Genomic DNA, 22,324 nt, shown 5'->3' with positions numbered 1-22,324 from the left:
CATCCTCTGAAATCAGAATGAGCCTTCAAATCAAGTATGTTCATGTTACAATCTATAGCAATTTTCCCTCTCATACCAACGCCCAAAACCATGGTACGTCACTTAGATTCAGTGAAGTTCATGTACACCACAATATACACAGTTTGCAATCTGGACTCCGTGACTCTGAGAGGTCAAAGTGCCTTACACAAGGTGACACAACTCCAAGAGACCACTCTACTTAAAGTAGGAAAGTCATCTTACTTTAATACAAAAATCAGAACATGAAGTCCCGTTAGCCAAGTCAGACACTCACTGCACACTGGCGAGGTCCCCGGAAGGCCACCGCCGCACTCACCGGCGTCTCCCCCTCCCTGCGGGCTGACGCAAGGCTGCTGCTCCGTGGAGGGCAGGGCTGCGTGCAGGGCCAGGGGAGCAGAATGCTGAGCCCCTCCCGGCAGCTGACGTGGGCAGGTGGTGGCTGTACTTTCTTCTGCTTTCCGGAGGCCGCCCCCCTGCCCTGGCCAAGCCTCCGGGAACGTCCAGTTCTGCAGCCAGGAGACAGTGAGAACCCCACCTCCTTCCTCCTCAGACAGCTCTGAGGGGAAACAAGGTGGAAAGTGCGTGGGTCCGCGTGGCACTGAGCGGAGTTTGCAGCTTTCCTGTCTTCTCGAGTCTGAGAACCACTGCCTCAGATCTATGTCTGCTTCGCTGACCGGAAGGAGAACCTGAGTGGAGAGAGAGGGGGGTCAGAGGGGACAGGTGGAACGAAGCAGGGGGCCCAGGGCCCGAGGTGAAGCCTGGAAGCCGCTCGGGCAGGCCCGTGACGTGGACACTCCCTCTCACCGTGGACAGGGGCCGTCCGGGCGCCCTCCCCGCCAGCTCAGAGCACATGCGTGCCGGCCCCGGATGGTGAGGACCGCCGGTGTCCCTATCTTACAGATGAGCCAGCCGGTGCTCCGTGAGGTCAAGCCCCAGGCCAGGGCCACACAAAAAGCTGTGGACCTGGAGTCCACCCAGCCCCTGCCCTCTACTAACAGATGGACTTTGCCACATTTGTTTTATAATTTTAGGCGGTTTTACTGTAGAGGAAGCAACAGCTTCTCAATGTTACCTACAATTATAAAGCAGACCTTTGAAGACACAAAGACTGACATTTAAGTTCTTGGATGAGACAGATAAAACACACAAAGGTGTCCCCCGAGACATGAAGAGCAAACTTGCGGTGCTGTTCCCCTGACACCCAAGTTTGGAGGAGGAAGAGGTGTCTGGGCCGCCCACACCGTGTAGTCTCGGAGCTGCTGCCGCTGCCAGCGGTCCAGCCTGGGGCTCCGGGGGGCCCTGGGAGCAACCGAGGGGCAAGCTGTGACTGGGGCGGGGTCCCACTGCCAGTGCTCAGCCACCCCCTCCCCCAGCCGGTGCCCTCTCTCCAGAAGTGACATCACCTGACACCCAGTCACTCCAGCCAGGAACCTGGGAGTCGTGCTAGACTCCTCCCTCCCTCCCTCTGCTCCATTTTAGACACCTCACTGTGACCATGATCTGTCCCCGATCCCACTGCTCTCATCACCCCACTGTTGCCCCCCATCCAAGCCACAAGAGCCTCCCTGTCACCCCTACAGTCCACTCATAGCAGTCAGAATGTCCCTGTCACTATTTAGAGCTGAGTCTTTCTTCAATTTAAGCCCTTCCACAGCTCCTGGTCTGTAGGACAGAGACCAGAGTCCTTCGTAGCATGACCTCCTTCTCCAGAAAGTCATTCATTCATTCACTTGCTCAATAAGCTTGTCTGAGCAACAGACCATGGCCTCCTGCTCTTCATATGTGTGTTCACAGGCTGGCTAGTACCCAGAACAAGCATTTTATTTTTGTCGTGTCCGGCTCAAACGCCAGCAAAATAACCCAGAGAACTTGCCCAAAAGAGGCAGAAGGAAACCTGCTATTTATGCCTCCTGGAAGCCTTCACAGTGGGACACTCAGCCAACGGAAGTGCTCAGTGAACCCCTCCAGATGGCACCAGGGAGGGTGGGGAGCTCCTGCACGACCCCAGCCTCAGGAGGCCCTTCCTGGGGTGGCCGCACTCCACCGTCCCACAGAGCACCCGACGGAGCTTTCACAGAGAAAACAGTCAGTGCCCGGAGCTTAGGCTACTCCCTGGCGTCTATTACGACGCCTGGGCACTGAGTTTTCTCACTGGCAGCAGCCCTACCACCAGGAGAGCAGAACCTCCCCAGGCTGGGTGGCTGGCCAGCCTCCTCTCACCCCCACTCCACCCTTTAGCGTTTATTTAGTGGCAACAGGGGCAGCAAGGTGACTTACAGCTTCCTTATGATGGTTTTGTCCTCCTTGCTTCTGCTGACATCGCTGGCCCTCACAACCAGAGTTTCCTGTCCTCTTCTTCCTCCTGGGCCTTCTCTTGTTGGAATCAGCCCACTGGAAAAGGGGGACAAATAAATGGGTTGTTTTATTGCATTCTTATCTGTGCACCTTTGAAAGTAAAGGATCTTAATATTATTATTTAATAATTTTAGTACTGAGAATCAGAAAGATTTGGACTCAGATAATGAGAATCTTCCCTCCACATTCCCAGTGTTGACACCTCTCCTTTCATTCTCTTGTCTAATTGCATTGGCTAGTAGTTCAAGCTTCTCCACTTTGTAGAAACATGACCATGAATTAAGTTCTCTAACTTAAGCTTTGATTTCCTAATTGGTAAAATGAGGATGACAAGAGTACATAGCTCCTAGAATGGAGGGATTAAGTGAGACAATGATACATGACACTCATTCATTCAACAAATATTTACCAAGCTACACAATATACCACAGTGCCATAGATACTCAGCGATGAACAAAACAGAGAAAATATCTTCTCTCATGCAAATTACATTCTAGCAGGGAAGAAGACAGTCAGTAAAAAATAAATAAATAAAATAAAAATATGTAGTACATCAGATGGCAAAAAGAGTTAGATCTATATCAAGTGACAAGATACTGTGGTCAGGTGACTCACGGAGGGCCAGAGCACCTTTCCCTGGACTTGCTGTACAGAAGTTGGAAGCAGGCTGTTCTCTCTCTTGCTCAGCTGGGGCTACTGGCAGTCATGTTTACTAAGATTCAGAGAAGGGCCATCTGTCATACAAGATAAGGAGGACGAAGAGAAGCAGGGAGCAAAGAAAGAGGCACCCAGTCCCTGGTGCCAACCCTGAGGCCTTGGGTGCATTTTTTTCTTTATTTCTGAGAGCAATTCCAGGATCCTTCCCAGCTATGAAGGCCAATAAATTCCCTTTTGTCCTTAGCGACTTTGAATGGGAGTTCTGTCACTTGCAAACAAAAGCTTGACTACAATGAAGAGTTTTTCTTTCTTTAAAAAAGATTTTGTTTATTTATTTTTAGACAGGCAGGAAGGGAGGGAGAGAGGAAGAAACACATCAATGCGTGGTTGCCTCCTGCACACCCCTCACTGGAGAACCCGGCCCACAACCCAGGCATGTGCCCCGACTTGGAATTGAACCCACAACCCTTTGCTTCACAGGCCTGCGTTCAATCCACTGAGCCACACCAGCTGGGGCATAACAGAGCATTTCAGCATGTGACCCAGTGAGCTCATTAGATCCACTCGGGCATTTTGCTGGGGCACCTGCAGGGACATATATGTCTGTGCTGCTTCCTCCCTGCTACAGACAGGACTCTGCACCCGGGTTCACAAGTTAAAGCCCCAACCCCAGGTGAGCTGGTCCCTGGTGCTTCTGGGGGACAATCAGGTTTACATCAGGTCACGGGGTGGGCCCTCATGACAAGACCAGTGTGAGAGCAAGACACACCAGAGGGCTTGCCTTCTCCTTCCTGGACATGCAAGGACGTAGCTGGAAGGAAGTGCCTGTGAGCCAGGCAGGGCCGGCACCAACCCTGCGGGCACCTCTATCTTGGACTTGTAGCCTCCAGGACTGTGAGAAAGGAAACCTCTGCTGTGCAAGCCCCCGGCCCGTGGTGTTTTGCTACGGTGGCCCCCGCCAACCCCAATACCCCTCTACATTCGAGCTTTGGCAAGCAGAGCTCACCCTTCTCTCTCCTTCTCTGTGAAGAGTGGGCTTTTGTTATTTAATTTTATTATTTACATTTTATTCTATTATTTCATCAAAGGCATCGTCTAAAAATCCCCCTTTCCATGCTCCATTGTCGCAGAGCACCCCAAACAGGGATGGCAGTGGTGATGGTCTCCGACCCTCACGCCGGCTGTGTCTTTGGGTCGGCCTGGTGGTTCTCTGCGGGTTCTCATGTAGCTGCACACAGTTGGATGAGCTGCAGGCAGGGCGCAGCCGGGGCACAGCCGGGCCCCCTTGTGACCTCTCTTTGTGACTACCTGGAGCTCCTTCACGGTGGCCGCGCGGCGGCCGCGCGGCAGCATTCCAAGAGCACAAAACTGGAAACCTCAGCCCAAGTCAGGAGCCGAACGAACGGAGAGTTCCACTGGCCAAAGCCAGTCACAGGCCACCCGGACCCAAGGGCAGGGAGAGCGGTCTCTGCTGCTGGAGCACGGGCGCGGCGGAAGGCAGGCAGCGGGGGAAGAGCTGCCGTGGCCATCAGTGCAAACAGCCACCGCGCCCGCCTTCCATCTGAGAAGACCACCTGTATGCGACTCGGCCTCCAGACGGGTGCCCCTGCCGAGAGCACGGCTCCAAGGACCTGCCCGTCTCTCCAGGACGCACAGCACAGGAGACGGAACAGAACCTGCCGTCCACTGGCCTGTCCCAGGTGGGACGTGCCCGCCTGTCGTTCCCAGGGATTCGAAACCAGAAACCAGCAGTGTTGCTTCGTTCACCAGCAAGCTGCTCGGGCACCAGCAGTTCAGTGCTCCTGTTTTCGACCACCTGTGTCCGAAACGCTTACTAAAGGACACAACGACAGGTCTCTCCATCACCATGGTCCCAACCTCAGCAGAAGGAGGACAGGCACACTTCTGTTGGTAGAACTCAGGCCTCAGGTCGGCTTCCCAGAGCAGCCTCACGTCACTGCTGCGCTCCCAGTGGCGCCCAGGCGAAGAGACTCAAAGGGCGGCACCACGCGGGCTCTGTTTTGACTCAGGACATGTCCTCACTCCCCAGCTCCCCGAGTCCAGACGCGCCACGGCAATGAGGGGTACAGCTCTGTGGGCCGTCTGAGGGCCCGTCCTACTGTGGTCGCCAGCAGCCGCGGACTTCAAGCAGGTACCTGCCCGACGTGAACCACAGATCCCCGTGGAACCGCCACTCCCCGAGCGCGCAGCCGTGCTCCGAACGCTCACAGAGATGAGGCTCAGGACCGGCTTAGCAGAGCGCCCGGCCCATGGCGAGCGCTGGTGAACCTTAGCCGGTAAACGTTAGCTGGCACTGTGTTCTTACTGCCTTGCTTTTTCCTTTTTCTGCCTCTAGAGAAACCCACTCTGTTTCACTCAGTGTTTCCCGGAGTCATTTGACCACCAAGCCTCGCTTTTCAAGAAATACTGACGTGAAAGACGACATTTTGGGGAACAGAGGCGCAGGTGAATACAGCAAAGGCCAAACCCCAGTTGCCAGTAACATCCTGACTTCCCTTTTCCTTGTCCTAACGTCCTTTCTTTTCACATAGTATTACTGTTGTGGTCGCGTATGGCTTTTACTTTCTATATAGTGTGAAACTTACAGAAAAGTTGGAAGGTTAGTAAAAAATACCTCCCAAATGCTTTCCCCAGACCCCCCAATTGTCTGCTTGTCTCACGCGCCCACCCCGCCACGCGCCTGTGTCTCCGGACCACCTGACAGGACGTTGGAGACGCCTTCCTCCTTTACTCCTAAAGAACTCAGTGTGTATCTTCCAAGGACGAGAATACCCTGTGACATACCAAATAGTTCAGTTATCAAAGTCACCACACTGATCGTCTGAAACAGGAAATCGGACCTTGTCATTCCCTGGACTAAAATTTCCCAATGACGTCGCGTTACGCTTACACTAAAACCGGAGTTCCTTCCTGTGGCCAACAAGGCGCAACCCCGATCTCTCCCCAACCAGCCTGCCCTGTGCTTCCCGTCCCCACACGCGTGTCTCTGACCTGGGCCCTGCTGGCTCCCACCTCCAGCCCTCAAACTTCTTGCTCCACTCCAGTCCTACCAGATCTTTACAGGGTGGGCTGCTTCCTGTCACTTGTCCTGAGGGGCCGCCCCACCCCACAACTCCCTCAGCACTTCCGTCTCTGTCCTGTCCCCTCGCCTTATCTCCTCGGGAGCACTCAGGCCACTGTCCTGAGGGTCGGCTGCAGGCTTCCTTGCTGCCTGCCTCTCCCCCCCAGGAAGGCTGAGCATGCACTTCCTCGTTTTCGGTCCCTGCTCCCTCCCACCCCCACCAGGAATCACAGGTCTTGGGTGAATGGGCTGAGTGAACGTAAGAACAAACACGTAACACGTCCAGGCGTGCGGGGCCCGGGGCGGAGGGCCCACCTCTTGTAGCACTGCAGCTCCTCCTGCGCCAGCAGCAGCTGGGACTTGAGCTTGTTGCGCTCCTGCAGCACGTCCCGCAGCTCCTGGAGGGTGAAGCGCGGGCGGTTGGGGTCTCTCAGGTCAACCACCACCTTGTCTGGCCCCAGGTTTACCTGCAGGAAAAGACGTCACGTGTGCAGTTTCCCTCATGAGCATGGACTCCCCGCCCCCTGAAAGGAAAGTTCTCTGGTTTTGCTACTCCCGGGGCCCTGGTGTTGCAAGTGTTTGCTTGGTCACCAAGAAGCAGAAGTACATTCTCCAAGAAAAGAGCCAGAGCTCCTGAGGAGCTGGCTGATACCCCCAAACCCCTGGAACCCTCGGGCTGAAGAACTGGTAACACCGTGCAATGGAAGTTTGACCAGAAAAGCCATTCAGAGACGAGGAGGCTCTTCCTACCTGGACCAGCATAACTTCCCTGCTACATTCAGTGAAAATAAGCAAGAGGCAGAACAGAGCACATGTTATAACAGCATTTGTGTAAAATATGGAGAATACATTCATATCTGCTTGTGTTTGCATAAAGTATCTCTGGAAGGATCTACAAGAGACTGAGCATTTACATCTTTCCAGTGAGGGGAAGAGGGATGTTGGAGGTGGAGAGAGATGGGGAGGGAGTTTTTCTTCAAGGCAAATACTGTTGCACCTTTTAAATTTTGAACTTAAATTTTTTTTATATGGAAAAAAACTGCCTGGCAGTCACCCGTGAGGGTGGCTACTACAAACAAAGAGAACAAAAATATCAAGTGCCCACAAGGACGCCGGAAGGCGGGAACTCCGCCGTGAGTGGGGGTGGAAAATGGCGCAGTCCCTATGGCAACCTGGACGGCAGATCCTTAAACAACTAAAAATAAAATGATTATACAGTCCAACAGCTCCACTTTGGAGCACACGCCCAAAAGCACCAAACGCAGGGCCTTGAAAAGGTGTCTGCAAACCCACGTTCACAGCAGCGCTCTTTACAGCAGCCGAGGGGTGGAGGCCACCCAATGTCCATCCGCAGGTGTGGCCCGCCCTGCTGTGGGATATTATTCAGCCTTCAAAAGTAAGGACACCCGCTCCAACGTGGAAGGCCCTTGAGAGCCTCAGAACATTATGGTTCTGAGTGAAATAAGCCAGTCACAAAAGGACAGATGTTATACGAGTGTACTTGCAGGAAGTACCTAAAATAGGCAAATTCATAGAAATAGAAAGTGTAACAGTAGCGACTAAGGGCTGGGGAGCGGGGAGCTGCTGTCCCACGGGGACTTCGGTGTTGCGAGATGAAGAGCCCTGGAGAGGGTGGTGGTGACGGTCGCATGACCACGCGGATGTGCTCGGTGCTACTGAACTTTAAAATGGTTGAGACGGTACAGTTTGTGTGTGCTTTATCACAAGCAAAAATAATGAATAAGAAAGAAAAACAAATAAGGCACATCTGCACGGCCGGTCTATGGGCAGTAAACGCTCGCTGTCTCTGCCTTTCCTCCCAGCACCGCCCCTGAGGCTGCACTTCGGGAGGAAAACGTGCCACTTCGTCTGCTGGCTGATGAAGCGTGTCCGCTGCGGCCCGAGCGGGAAGTCGCCGGCCCCTGGTCCATGGTCCATGGTGGGACTCACCTCCACCCCTGTGCCCGGATCTGAAGGGGTCGGGCAGGGCGCGGACGTGAGTCGAGCGATGAGGGGTGAGTCATGGAACTGCTCTCAGATCTGGAGAGCCACCGCTCATCCTGACGTGATGGGCGCAGAAGCAGAACCTTCTCTGGGAATGCACTGTCACCATGACTCACGAGTGGGAGGAACACGAGTGTACCAGGGAGGCTGCCAGACACCCGTGGGGGTCCTTACCCCTCCCACCAGACGGGAGCTCTGCTAAGGCAGGGCCTGGTTACTCCATGGCCCCCGAGCCACTCAGTGCAGTCACTCACCGAGTGTCAGTGCAGCGAAAAGGTCAAGGGCCTGGGTGAGCGCAGTGTGGTTAAACCCAGCATCTCCGTGCTCGAACCGCGCCTCCACCGCTAACTTGATCTGAGTCCTTGGGTAAACTGCTCACCTGCCCTGCGCCTCCCTTTCTCAGAGACCGGTACGATATCGTGTGGGGTCAAACGAGAGAGCCTGCTCAGGGCAGACGTTTTTAAACTGAGGCTGGAGACCCGCTGCAGAGTAGAAATTAGTTTAGTGAGTTGCACAGAGAATTTAAACCCTCATAAACCAGGAGAGTGAGACTGTGCATCATGGTGCACTGGGGTAAACTGTTTCTTGAAATGTAATTTTGTGAGGTGGAGGCGTAACACACACACGGTACAGCGCACGGATCCTGAGTGTACCACCCCATGATTGTTGCCATGTGTGTACGCCACGCAGCCACAACCTGCTCCGCCCCCCTCACTGTCCCCTCCCGGGGGTTAGCCTCTATCTGTCCTCTGTAAGTCCAGATTAGTCCGCCTGTCCTGGAATCTCACTCAAAGCAGAGTGAGAGGCTTCCTTGGGTGCCTCTAATCCCAGCGAGACGCGGCGAGGGCAGCGGCCCTGTCCCTGGTGGTGGCTGGGCAGGGTTCCCAGGATTCAGACTCCGGGCCTCTGCTGCGTTCGAGTCTCTCCAGCTCCGCACGCTTATGAATAAAGCTACTCTGAATATTCTAGCGTGTGTCTTTTTCTCATTTCTCTTTGGTCAAATTTTATTTTTTAAAAGATTTTATTTATTTACTTTTTTTAGCTAGAGGGGAAGGGAGAAAGAGAGAGAGGAAGAGAAACATCCATGTGTGAGAGAAATCTGCTGCCTCTCACACGCCTCCAGCTGGGGACCTGGCCCACACTTCAGGCATGTCCCCTGACTGGGGGTCGAACTAATGACCTTTTGGTTTGCAGGTCAGCACTCAATCCGCTGGACCACACCAGCCAGGGAAAAATCTTTCTTAATCAAGGTCAAGGATACTCAAAAGTGTGATGCTTAGTCCAACAGCATCTGCTTCATCTGGGAAGTTGTTTCAGAAGCACATGCTCAGGTCTCGCCGGGACCTACCAGATCAGAACCTGGGGCCGGTGGCAGTCTGAGTTTTAAGGAACACCCCGGTGATTGTGTTGCCTGAAAAGCGTGAGAACCGCTGCTCTAGGTCATGGTCAAAAAGGCCACAGGCACAGGTTCAGAACACACTCAGCACAGGGCCCAGCACGCACGCGTAGTAACGGCTCGGTAAATGTTTACAATCACAGTTTCCAATCTGAGGGCTGGATCCTCCCAGTGATCTGCCTGGAGGCCCGCGGATGTTCAAGACTGGAAGGGGGCCTCCCCGACCGTGGGCAATGCCCCACACGCCTCCGCTGCGGCGGGCCCTCTCCGCACTCACCTCTGGGCTGGCCTCCGAGCCCTGTCTCCGCAGGCCCTCCACCTCCTTCCGCAGGCTGTCCCGCTCCATTCTCAGCTCCTCGGCGGTCAGGCTGCCCTCAGTCACCAGCGTCTCCAGCATCTCCAGGACGCGGACGATTTTGAACTGCAGCTGTGTCACCCGGGGGTCACTGCCCAGGGCCATCAGCTCACGGCCCACCACGTAGGAGATGTCGTACACATCCTCGGTGGTGAGCTGGAAGGGGCTCTTGCTGAGAGCCCCCTCGGGCCCAGCCTCGTCCCCCTCCTCTTCTTCTTCCTCTTCTCGCAAAGGGGCTTCTTCCATGGCGGCACAGAGCCCTGCAACCTCGGAGTCTCCGGACTTCCAACTTCTTCCGCACACAGAAAACTTTCCCCGGGCGGAGGACCCTGCCTACCCGTGGGGGTGGTCCCGGGGCGGCCAATCAGCGCAGCCGAGGGGTGAGCCCGCGGAGAAAGGGGCGCCCAGCGCCCTGAGCCGCTGCAGGGGCGCTCCTTCAGTATGTGGCTGGGGGCACCAAAGGTCTGCGGAAAGGCGGGCCGACTGAAAAGAGGAACGGAGAGGTTACCGGGTGGCAGCGCCGGCGCCCTGCTTTGGAGCAAACCTTGGGCGGAGCTGCGGCTCGGAGCCCCGCCCCTAGAGACAGCCGCTACTTCCAAGGCAACTGCGCCGGAATTTCCCACGCGAGGCAGGGAAGGAGGGCAGAAAGCATTTAGCTTTTTCCTTTCCACATGCTAACGTCCGAGTCTTAGACTTTGCATTGCGCCTGGAGGAAAGGCTGCGCCTCTGGGGATATTTTGAAAGTCAGCGACAAAAGAAAACAGTGGGGGTCTGCGCTGTCAAGAAGCTCCCTGGCCAACTGTCGCCACTCCGTACAACGGAGACTCCCTGCGCTGTGCATTCGCCGGTTCCTCGACCAGCCTCGTGGCCTTGGCCTAGCTGGTTAATGTCCTCCGATCGTCGGTGTCCCCCTCATTCAGTAACACTACCCCCAGTGGGAGGGCTGCGGCGAGGAACCTATCAGATGAGGTCACGAGATAGTGCAGGTCACAGGAAAACAGGAAGAGTTAAAAAATGCAAGCTAATGTTCTTCCTTCTTAAAAAATGGAAAATAAAAAAACATTAAGCTCGCGTGCCAGAAGCTTGGCACAAGGGTGGTGGTGGTAATGTAGCGGACAATACTCCCTCGGCTGTGAAAACTAGAAGCACCCCCAGATGTGCAGGGCACCACCCAGCCCTTAGCAAGCGGACTACAGACGAGGCGCCGGGGCCGGCGCAGGGTTGTACCGGTGCGCAGACGGAGCAACGGAGCTTGTCCTTCTCAGGAGTGGACGGCCAAATTCTTTTGTGGTAGCTGTACTGGGTTTTTGCCACACCGAAGTTCCAGAATCACACTGCAGAGTGGACACGCATAAAACAAAGGACAAAGCAAGCAGACACTGTGTCCAGAGGGTGCAACGTTCTGTGGTGGAAGGGAGGCTCCTGGCAAGGGCTCAGTGATCTATACACCCCATTGCTACCACACCCACGGATTAGATGCTGAGACACATTAAATCCTTGGCTTCCCACAGATAAAAATTGTATAGCCATACAATGGAATATTATTCAACCATAAAAGCAATGAAGGACTGGATTGAGCACTGGCCTGTGAACCAAAAGCTCACCAGTTGGATTCCCAGTCAGGGCACATGCCTGGGTTGTGGGCCAGGTCCCCCAGCTGGGGGGTGAGTGAGAGGCAACCAGTGGATGTTTCTTTCCTTCTCTCTCTCTCTTTTCTTCTTCTCTCTCTAAGAATAAATGAATAAACAAAATCTTAAAGAAAAAAAGAAGAAGCAGGAATGAAGGAAGAGCCTTGGGAGCCTAGAAATAAACCGGCCAGATGGTTTACAACAAGGCACCGAGACCGTTCACTGGGGGAGGGAGGGTCTTTTTAACAAAGGTGCTGGGAGGCCTGGATGCCCACGTGTCAAAGTGTGGAGGTGGACCTCTACCTTACACCACAGGCGGCAAACACAAGGCCCACGGGCCCTCCACCTTGTTTCTACCGGGTGGCAGTGCCGAGCTCTCGCTTAAACTGTTAAGGAGTAGCTAGCTACATGTACAGAGTCCTAAAATTACATTCAGTGCTTTGAAGGCAACCGCAAGGCTGATGTGGCCCCCGGTGAAAATGAGTTTGACATCCTTGCCTTATACCATACAGAAATGTTAACTAAAAATGGATCAAAAACCTAAACCAAGCCCTGGCTGGTGTAGCTTAGTGGATTGAGCATGGGCCTGTGAAGCAAAGGGTCGCCAGTTAGATTCCCAGTCAGGGCACATACCTGGGCTGCATGCCAGGTTCCTAGTAGGGGACACATGAGAGGCAACCACACACTGATGTCTCTCTCCCTTTCTTTCTCCTTCCCTTCCCCCCCTCTCTAAAAAATCCCCCCAAAAACCTAAACCAAGAAAACTTAGAAAAAAAACATAGGGGGACAGCTTTATGCAACTTGGTTTCTTCAAAACCACAAGCAACAACAACAAAAAAGTAATGCACATTTAAAACTTGTGCATTAAAGAATACAATTAGAGTGAAAAGGCAACCTGCAGAATGAGGGGCAGTGTTTGCTAACCATATGGACAGGGGGTTACCACCTAGAGTCTATGAACAACCCCTATAATGCATCAACACCCCCAACAAAACCCCAGTAACAGACAAAGCACAAACCCACGCGAAATCCCTGATGATGTACTGTTAGCAAACAGAGTTCGGCACAACGTAACAGGTATTACATGCCAGGACCAACGGGGGTTTATTCCGGGGACGCAAGGCTAGTTTAAAAAAGGCCGTCTACGTAGTCCGCCACCTTGCCAGGCTAAAAAGTCGGCACGCAGCAGAAGCCGTTCAACTAACGCACGAGCTCATGGCTGCAGGTCAGTGTGCAGAACCTAACTGCATTTCTATACACTTGCCAGAAATAATCTGAAATGAAATTAAGAATATCCCACTTACAATGGCATCAAAAAGAATAAAGGACTAAGAAACAAATTTAACACAAGCACGAGGCCGGTACAGTGGACACTGGGGAACCCCACTGAGCGGGGCCAAGGGCCCAGGCAGAGGAAAGACATCCTTCTTGTGCACTGCACACTGCAAAGACGGCGACTCTCCGTGTGCGTCTGCAACCGATCCTGAATCCGCAGCCCTCCTGTCAAAGTCTGTGTGGAGAGCAGTTAACACGGCAGGCCCCAGAATGCTGTCACCTGAACTCCAACCCTCGGGGCTGGCCCTTGGTCAGGCTCCGGGAGCCTGGTTTGGGGAGGGTCCCCACCACCCAACCGATGACAGCAGCCTGTTGTGCCTCAACTGTTTGCGCCAATACCAGTTTGCAGTGGGTGCACCGGGCTCTCCTCCTCCGGGGAGCCCGGGATTTGGGTGTGTGCCAGGCAGAGGGTGCCCGCAGGACCAGCCCCATAAAAGCTTCGGCACAGGGTCGCTGAGCAGCTTCCCTCGGAGACGGTGTTTCCTGAGTGGGTCCCCACTCTCCCTGGGAGGTGATACTGAATCACAGCAGCAGCTAATCACAACGTGTGATTCCATGTCTACGAAGCGCCCAGAACAGGCAAATCCACGGGGGGGGGGGGGGGGGCTAGTGACCGCCTAGAACAGGAAGGCAGAGGGGTGAGGGGCCTAGGGGGAGACAGCCAAAGGCATTGGGGGTTCTGGATGGGGTAGTAAATAGGTTCTAAAATTGATCATGGTGATAAGTCTGTAAATATACCAAAAATCCTTTCAAAAATTTAAATTTTTATTGTATATTTTCTATTACTACTTATCCTCTTTACCCTCTTTCACTCCCACCCACCTCCCGTCAAAAAATCTTTGAATTGTACACTTTAAATGGGTGAGTTATGGACCTGGCTGGTGTAGCTCAGTGGATTGAGCGCGGGCTTGCGAACCACGCATCGAATTGGGGTTCGATGCCCAGTCAGGGCACATGCCTGGGTTGCAGGCCAGTTCCCAATGGGGGATGCGAGAGGCAACCACACATTGATATTTCTCTCCCTCTCTCCTTCCCTTCCCCTCTAAAAATAAATAAAATCTTTAAAAAAAAATAAATGGGTGAGTTATATGGTATGTGAATTATGCTTTAATAACCCATTATTAAAAAATAAAAAATAATGAGAAAGAGCCTAACTAGACATTCCCTCAGAGAAGATGTACGAGCGGTCAACGAGCACAGGAGAAGACGTTCAGTCTCACTGATCCTCAGGGAGACGAGAGTTGAAGCCACGGTGAGGTCTCTCCTCGCACCCATTAGGATGACCGCTATTAAAAATAAAAAAAAAGAAGATAACGTGTGTGGGCAAGGATGTGGAAAAGTTGGAGCTCGTGTGCACTGCCGGTGGGAACGTAAAATGCAGCCGCTGAGGGAAGCAGTACGTTAGAAATGAGTCCCTGCGCGGTGCGGCAGCCCCACTGAGTGCGCTCCCCGAGGAGCTGAAGGCAGGGTCTCCGAGACGGACCGGCGCACCCCGTTCGCAGCGGCACTGACTCGCACTGACCCCAAGGCGGAAGTGACCCACACGTCCATCCGCGGACGAGCAGGCAGACGGAGTGTGATACGTACCTAACGTACTATCGTCATAATCAGCCTTAAGGGATGGAAATTATGACTCGGGCTGTGACGAATGAGTCTTGACCACATTATGCTAACTGAAATAAAGCGGTGGCCAAAAGGTAAATGCTGTGTGATTTTACTTACGTGAGGTACAAACTTAGAAACAGAAAGTAGAATGGTTGCGGGGGGCTGGGAGGAGGGCAGGAAATGGACGTTCGGTGGACACAGAATTTGAGGCTGGCGAGATGAGAAAGTTCTGGAGACTGCACAGCGTGTATATACTCGACACTCTTGAACTGTGCACTTAACAGTGGCTAAGGTGGTCAATTTTTTAGATTTTATTTATTTACTTTAGACACAGAGGAAGGGAGGGAGAGAGAAAGGGAGAGATACATCAGTTGTCTCTCCCCAGCTGGGGACCTGGCCCACAGCCCAGGCACGTGCCCTGACCGGGAGTCCAGCTGGTGGCCCTTGGGCTTGCAGGCTGGCGCCCTGTGCCCTGGGCCGAACCAGCCAAGGCTGGGGGATAAATGTTACACTCTGTACACCCGACCAGGGTTTTCAGGGAGTCTCTAGAGTGCTGAAAACGTGCCATGTCGTGATTTCATTGGAGGTCAAATGTGCATACACGCAGGTAAAAAGCTGAGGGCTGCATCCAACACTGTACATTTCTTTCAGGTAAACACCTTGGTAAAGTGCTGGCGGGGGTGGGGAGGCAGGAAAGGCGCACAGACAGTGCGACACTGAGGATGAACACCGACAACTCTGCTAAGTGAAAAAACCCAGCCAGAAAAGGCCACGAACGGTAAGATGCTATTCATGTCAACTGTGCAGAATGGCAGATCTGTTCTGTTGAGACAGAAAGTACATTAGCCCTGACCTGCATGGCTCAGCTGGTTGGACATTGTTCCACGGAGCAAAAGGTTGAGGGTTCAGTTCCCGGTCAGGGCACATGTCTGGGTTGTGGGCCAGCCCCTGGTTGGGGGTGTGCAAGAGGCAACTGATCGATTGATGTTTCTCTTACATATGGATGTTTTCCTCCCTCCCTCTAAAAAAAAAGTCTTTAAAAAAAAAGAAAAGGAAAAGCAGGTGAGCCATCGTCTAGAGCCGGGGGTGGACAGCTGGTGGGTGACTGTCGATGTGGACAGGGCTTCTTTTAGGGGTGATGAAAATGTCCTAAAGTTAGACCATGGTGACGGCCGCACACTCTGTGAATGGACTAAAAACCACCACACTGCACCCTTTAAATGGGTTAATCTTAGGACACAGTAACTGTGTTTCACTGCTGCCAAGTGGAGCAACGCTCTCGGAAAGAATTCCCCGGGGCTGAACCGCTTTCTTTCCCATCAGTGTCCTCAGCCCCCACCGCTGGCACCGGTCTCGGCAGAACCATCGTGGGCATCCGAAGTTCTGTTTGAAATTTCCCTAGAAATTCGCCCTCTGAGGCACTGGATCTCCCTTCCTTTTGTTTGTTATACTCTTTGCTACATAGTGAAAGCTGTATATTACTCCTTTAAAAGGTCAAGGTCTTCCATTGAGTAGCTGTGCGTTTGCTATAGAAGATTCTTTTGTTCATTCAATTAACAGAGTATTTACTGAGCATTTACTGTGTGCAAAGCCTGTAGTGTCTTAGTCAACAGGGCGTGGGGTTCAAGTAGGCTTGGCTTGGACTCACAAGTCTGACCTGCTGGGACATCAGCCATCAAGTTCCTTAATCTCTCCAAATCCCTGCTTCCTCACTGGAAACTGGGAAAAGTAAAAGCAGTCCCAAGACCGGTGGAGGTGGGATGAGATAGCACATGATAAGGATTAAGGAGTATAGGCTATTATGAGGATGTAAGGGTTAATGACCTTACTTACCTCTTGGACCTCCTACAATTCCACCGTCTGTTGGCAGGTAATCATGATCCTTCTTTCTCTGTTAGGAAATGATGAAAACAATTATGAGTTACAGTAGAGGTTTTTAAAGTGTGCTCCATTAATTCACAACAGCCAAAGGGTGGAAGTAACCCAAATGTCCAAGAAGGGATTGTTGGGAACCGCCCTGCCTGCTTTCAGAAGCTATAACTCCCCACCCCCACCCCATCCATGGCTAAGACTGAGTAAAGGACCTTGGGACTATAAACCTCCTAGGAGATAAAGCTTATCCTCCCAGCAGGGGTGCAGCCTCTGCCCTCTTTTACTTCACCCTGCTTGGCCCCAGGCGAATGACTGGTTAGCCAATGACCGGTAAGATTCCTCAAGGGAGAGACGACCTAAGACAGGCATGGTCATGAAGAGGCCATCAGGGAAGGACTTGGGGGGGCTACAGAAAAAGGGAGTGATGGACCCTCATCCCTCAGCTTTGACACAGCCTGAGTCCTCATTCTGCTTGTAAGAAGTCTCCTAATCTCTTGGCTGCCTTACTTCCCCCCCTGACTTAAGCCTGAAACAATGCAGAGGGTGGTGCAACCCTGGTCAGGAATGAGCAGTTCCCCAGGGAAATCAGGCCTAAGGAAGAATGCCTAAAATCCTATAGAACCAGCTTTGCTAAGAATGTCCTCAATTTCAATGATAAGGGTCCAAGCATAAAATGAGTTTCTTTCCCAGACTTTGATGGCCCTTTAGCTACTTGACCTAGACTCAGAACAAGCCCTCATAGTTTTCTGAATGTTATCTATTGTTTGATCCTTACTGCCTGACAATGACTGATGAGCTTTACCCATATTCCTATGCCAACTGAACCCAATAAAAGCCCCTTGAGGAAAAGGCTCAAGCCCGTTCCCCTCTGAGAGACTGACTACCTTTCCTCTCCAAGCAGATCACGTCTCGGTGGACTTACTCTCATCCAGGGTGGCCAGGGGACTCTGCTGGACCAAGCTCCCCCACAACGGATGAATGTCCCCCAAACAAAATGGGCCCAGACCAGCCACTTAGGCAACAGCTGGAAACTTTTTTCTTTTTAAATCCTTCCCTGAGGACATGCTTACTGACTTCAGACAGAGGGGAAGGGAGGGAGAGAGGGAGAGAAAGAACAATGTGAGACAGAGACACTGATGCGCTGCCTCTGGTAGTGCCCCAACCAGGGACCAAACCCCCAACCTAGGCTTATGCCCTGACCAGGAACTGAACCTGTGACCTTCTGGTTCACACGACTCAGCTCCAGCCCACTGACTCACGCCAGCCAGGCCTCACCTGGAAACATTTCAGAAATGCAAATCGAAGACCCACTGAATCAGAAACTTTGCTGCGGGTGGGCCCCGGCAATCCGTTTTAACAAGCGCTCGAGGTAATCCTGACTTATGCTCAAGTGTGAAGAGCAGCGAGTGACAGCACAGTGCTCCCCCGGGTGGCACCACCCCGGACCCCGTCCGCTCAGACCTCGACTGGCTCAGCCGCTCCCAAGCCGAGTTGTGTTAGGCGAGTGAATTAGGCTGCTCCAAGCTCAGCTTCCCCACTGACACACATGGAGTGTCTACAAAAAGCTTTTGAAAAGTCCCAATGATGCGTCATTGTATGAAGTTTTAAAAATAATTTCGGGGGAGGGGGAGGGCAGAGGTGGAAGAGGGTGTAAGGGGGATAAATGGTAATGGAAAAAATACAGTGAATATACACCAAAAAAGAAAAAAAGATTTCAAAAGCATTCCCCTGAGATTTGAGCCAGGCAGGCAACAATAGACAGCTGCATTTATTTTTTTTAGTAGAAACCACAGTGACTGTACAAAAAAGCCCAAAGTTAGGTCATGGCTTACTCATGGTTCAACCAAGGGAAAAGTGAACTGGTAAACAAGGAGAAGTGGGTGGGTCACACTTAACAAAAATAGAGCCACACACAGGTTTGGGGGCCAGATGAGCCCCCAGCAGGAAAGTTCCATTACAGGCACCTGCAGGTCCTATTGTGGTGCATCGGGCCCTGAATGCCTCATGCCCTCCTGCGTATCGGAGGCACCATTCATTTCCTGAGCGGCACATGCAGCGAGGCTCTCTTCCTGTTCTCTCAAGGACTTTCTGGTCTTGCTACGTTTATATCCTGCGTGGAAACAACCAAGATTTTGGAGATTTTCCCAGTCTGGGTTAAAGGCATGCAATCCTGGGTCAGTGACTTCATCTCTTGGAGTTAAAGATCTTTAGGAAGAACCTGGCTGCAGGAAGGGTGGTGCCAAGGGCACTTCTCTGAGTTTGTGTTTGCATAAGAGCCGCTTTAAAAAAAAACAAACTCAGGTGAACTTTACTCACGGGAAAGAGTTGGGGGAGCAATAAAGGAGACTGTGGTGGTGGAGGGGCTAAAGTCCTCCCCCTGACCCTCCATGCCCACTGGTGCTCCACTTTGGAATGTAACAATATGCTCCTCAAACGGTTGTTAAGAGAATAAAACGAGCTTCGGCCGGAGCCCGGTGCTGAGTGGTTGCTTTAAGCTTGTACTGGTGTGAAACTTCGAGAGAAGTTTCTAGTAGAGTAGGCCATGTTGCCCTCCAGATCTCCTGCTTGGTTTATATTTTGTTATAAATTTTTTAAAGATTTTATTTATTTAGTTTTAGAGAGAGAGGGAGAAACATCAATGTATGAGAGATATATCCATTGGTTGCTTCTTACACGCTCCCAACTGGGGACCTTGCCCCCAACCCAGGCATGTGCCCTGGCTGGGAATCAAACCAGCGACCTTTCGATTCATAGGCTGGGGCTCAATCCACTGGGCCACACCAGCCAGGGCTGTTAATACATTTAATTTTTTTTTTATATAATTAGGTGTTTCTTTTAGATTTTATTTATTCATTTTTAGAGAGGGGGAAGAGAAGGAGAGAGAGGGAAGCCCTGGCTGGTGTGGCTCAGTGGATTGAGCACGGGCCTGCGAACCAGACAATCGCGGTTCGATTCCCAGTCAGGGCACATGCCTGGGTTGCAGGCCAGTTCCCAGCAGAGGATGCACGGGAAGCAACCATACACTGTTATTTTTCTCCCTTTCTCCTTTCCTTTCCCTCTAAAGAGGAAATACATAAAATCTTTAAAAAAGAAAAATCAGAAAAATACAAGTGTTGGTAAAGGGTGTACATGGAGAAATTAGAGCCCTCGTGCACAGCTGGTAGGAGTGTAAACTGGGGCAGCTGCTATGGAAAACAGTATGACAGTTTCTCAGTTAATTAAAAAATAGAACAACTTCTGGATGCATAACCTGAAGAACTGAAAGCAGAATCTGGAAAAGATATTTGGACACCCATGTTCATTGCAGCAGCGTTCACAGCAGCCCACGGGTGGAAGCCATGCAAATGTCCCCCAACTAAGTGGATTAAAATATGGGATCTACCCATACAGTGGAATATCATGCAGCCATGAAAAAGGAGATTCCGACACAGGCCACAGCCTGGATGAATGTCGACAACATGATGCTGAAAGAAGTCGAACACGGCGCCCACTGGCTTCCGCATGTGGCTACTCAATACTTAAAATGTGGCTGACACAACTGAGTTTTAAAAAACGGTTTTAAATCCTCACCCCAAAATATGCTTTGTTTTGAGAGAGAGAGAGGGAGAGAGAGATATCAACCAGTTGTTTCCAATACATACACCCCAACTCAGGTTCAAACCCACAACCTAGGTATATGCCCTAACCAGGGGTTGAACCCTCCTTTTGATGTACGGGATGGTGCTCCAATCAACTGAGCCATCTGCCAGGGCCTAAAACTTTAATAAAGTTGAAATTTACACAGCCAAAACTGCCACAGAGGACAGTAACAGTGTGGGTTCCTCTCTCAGCCATGACAGTTTGTGACTTCCCTTGTTTTTTATGACCCTGACAGTTTTGAGGACTGGTCAGCTGTTTTGTAAACACCCCTTGGCATTTTTCTGGTGCTTTTGTCACGGTTAGACTGGGGTACGGGTTTTGGGGGGGAAGCTCACAAAGTTAAAGTGCTGCTTGCATCTCGTTGTACCAGAGGAGACTACTGTTAACACGACTTACACTGTAGATGTTGGCCTGATCCCCCGCTGGTGTGTGTTTGCCAGGGTTCTGTAGTGTCCCTCCTCGCTGCCCCTTTTCCACACTGTGCTCTCCCGAAGAAACTCACCTTGCCTGGGCCACACGTAAGGGGTGGAGGATTGCACTCCACCTCGGCAGAGGGGTTGGCCGCACAAATGATTTGGAATTCTGCATTGCAGGTTTGTCTCTTCTACCCGGTTTATTTCATATTTTGGATTATAATCTAACACTATGCTGCTGCGCAAGCTGTTTTGCTTCGGTCCCGGAGAGCCCTCAGTTAGTCCTGCGCGCCCGGACTCCACGGTCATTGTCATTGTTGGGTTCATTTGTTCTCAGCACTTCTCTGAGTTCCAGCACTATGGGTTGCTTTGCTCCAAGCTCCTCTCCTGCTTCCCTTGGCCCAGTCTTAGAATCAGCCACTTCTGCAAGGAGCACAGGTCACCTCTATCGGAGGACACTGGAAACCAAGGTCTGGGTGCTTGGCTGTGCTCACTGCTACTGGGGTGCACACACACCAACTGTTTTTATTGTGGTAAACCACACACCTGTCACTGCTGTAACTGTTCCTCAGTGTGTAGTGCAGTGTGTGAACATGCACTCCGCACAATCACAAGGTCGTGTGGCCTTCGCCATCCATCTCAAGCTTTTCCACCCTCCCAGGTGGAACCCCTGTGCTCGCTGAACAACTGCCCCCAACATCCACAGCCCCCTGGGGAACTGTCCTTCGGCCTCTACAAATTTAACTAGGCCCCGCATGTAAATCAAGTCACGCAGTACTTGTCCTTTGGTGTCTGGCTCACACAGTGTCCTTCCAGGTCTGTCCAGGTTGCCGTGGTGATCAGTGATCAGAATCTCTTCTTCAGGGCTGAATAGCATTCCAGTGCACGTACAGAGGGTCCCGCAGAGGGAAGGCCTGCTCGAGTGTGGTTGGCCAGGTAATAACATGGGTGTAGTAATTTATCGTTTTCATCTGAACAGTTCACCTAAAATGTCACATGGTGTGCTTCAGTGTGATATTGTCATGTTACAGAATGACATGCTTATGACTTTGTAATACAAGATTTTGTAACCAAGGGGCATTATTTGTGCCAGACCCTGCACATACCACATATCTTTTTAAACATAAAAATTTAAACTATAGCTATTGCTTGCTTTTTTATTCAAGAATACGTTTTCATCAATGAATTTCAAGGAAGTGTACTTAAGACAAGCTCTCCATTTCTCACCTACGTTATCAGTGATTCAGTGGGGACCAGGCAGTCGTCACACACCCTTAGTAATTAGACATAAGCTTACCTTCCAAGGATGAGACTAAAACGAAAATGAGATCGGGTGTTTGCAAAAACTGCCCACTTGCAAGGACTAATCAGAAAATGAGAGGCTCGTGAATATCACAAAACCAAAGTTAAGAAACACCACCAAAGTTAAGAAACGGTTCGACAGGCCCTAATCTACCCAAATACCTGCGCCTATAAAAAACACCCCCAAATCAAAATATACCCACTTCCCCGTTCCGCACATGTTTACTGGCCACGTAGTCCTTTCCTGTCCCTCCCACGAAGGGGCAGGGGTCCTTTAGTAGCTCCCAGAATCACCTGGGACTTAGAAAAAAATGAAAATGTCCAGAGACTTGAGGTCTCAGACACGGCGGGGGCCCGCGAAACCGCACCGTAACACGAACCCACGCAAGTCCACAGTCCCCGCGCTCCGAAGAACTGGTTGGCTTGTGTGAAAGCGAACTGACTAAATCTACGAGTCAGGGACACTCCGGGAAAACGTACCGAATTTCATGTGAACCGGCACACGCATTTTCTGAAGAGACCATAATTTAAAGAAACTATAAACAACGACAGAAGGGAGTCCGAGAACAAACCGCCCGCGGCGCTGATAATCCGTGCGCGACGCACAGGGAATCAGCGGCTCTCGGACGTCTCACTGCACATTCGATAGTTTTTCAACTT

The 22,324-nt window shown here is 51.8% G+C and overlaps 1 protein-coding gene and 1 long non-coding RNA gene across 3 annotated transcripts; both read right to left on the bottom strand.

The window, feature by feature from the left end:
• Positions 1 to 222: 222 nt before the first annotated feature.
• RILPL2 (Rab interacting lysosomal protein like 2) lies at positions 223 to 10,468 on the bottom strand. The gene is made up of 4 exons (XM_037160980.2): positions 9,793 to 10,468; positions 6,431 to 6,582; positions 2,299 to 2,412; positions 223 to 707 (listed from the first exon to the last, which is right to left on the bottom strand). The coding sequence occupies exons 1-4, from the start codon at positions 10,114 to 10,116 to the stop codon at positions 677 to 679; spliced, it is 621 nt and encodes a 206-aa protein (XP_037016875.1). The 5' UTR covers positions 10,117 to 10,468; the 3' UTR covers positions 223 to 676.
• Positions 10,469 to 13,517: 3,049 nt separating this feature from the next.
• LOC128628091 (uncharacterized) lies at positions 13,518 to 22,317 on the bottom strand. Of its 2 annotated transcripts, XR_008392423.1 has the most exons (4): positions 22,145 to 22,317; positions 20,452 to 21,346; positions 16,272 to 16,329; positions 13,518 to 14,119 (listed from the first exon to the last, which is right to left on the bottom strand). It is a non-coding gene; the product is annotated as an uncharacterized LOC128628091 (long non-coding RNA). The 2 variants fall into 2 exon arrangements; XR_008392424.1 differs by lacking the exon at positions 20,452 to 21,346 and having other exon boundaries at positions 22,145 to 22,306.
• Between the last annotated feature and the right edge of the window lie 7 nt (positions 22,318 to 22,324).

This window comes from Artibeus jamaicensis, unplaced genomic scaffold, assembly GCF_021234435.1.
Source record: "Artibeus jamaicensis isolate MK-2021 breed Jamaican fruit bat unplaced genomic scaffold, CSHL_Jam_final contig_525, whole genome shotgun sequence".
NCBI lineage: Eukaryota > Metazoa > Chordata > Mammalia > Chiroptera > Phyllostomidae > Artibeus > Artibeus jamaicensis.
This window is presented reverse-complemented; position numbering and strand designations above follow the sequence as displayed.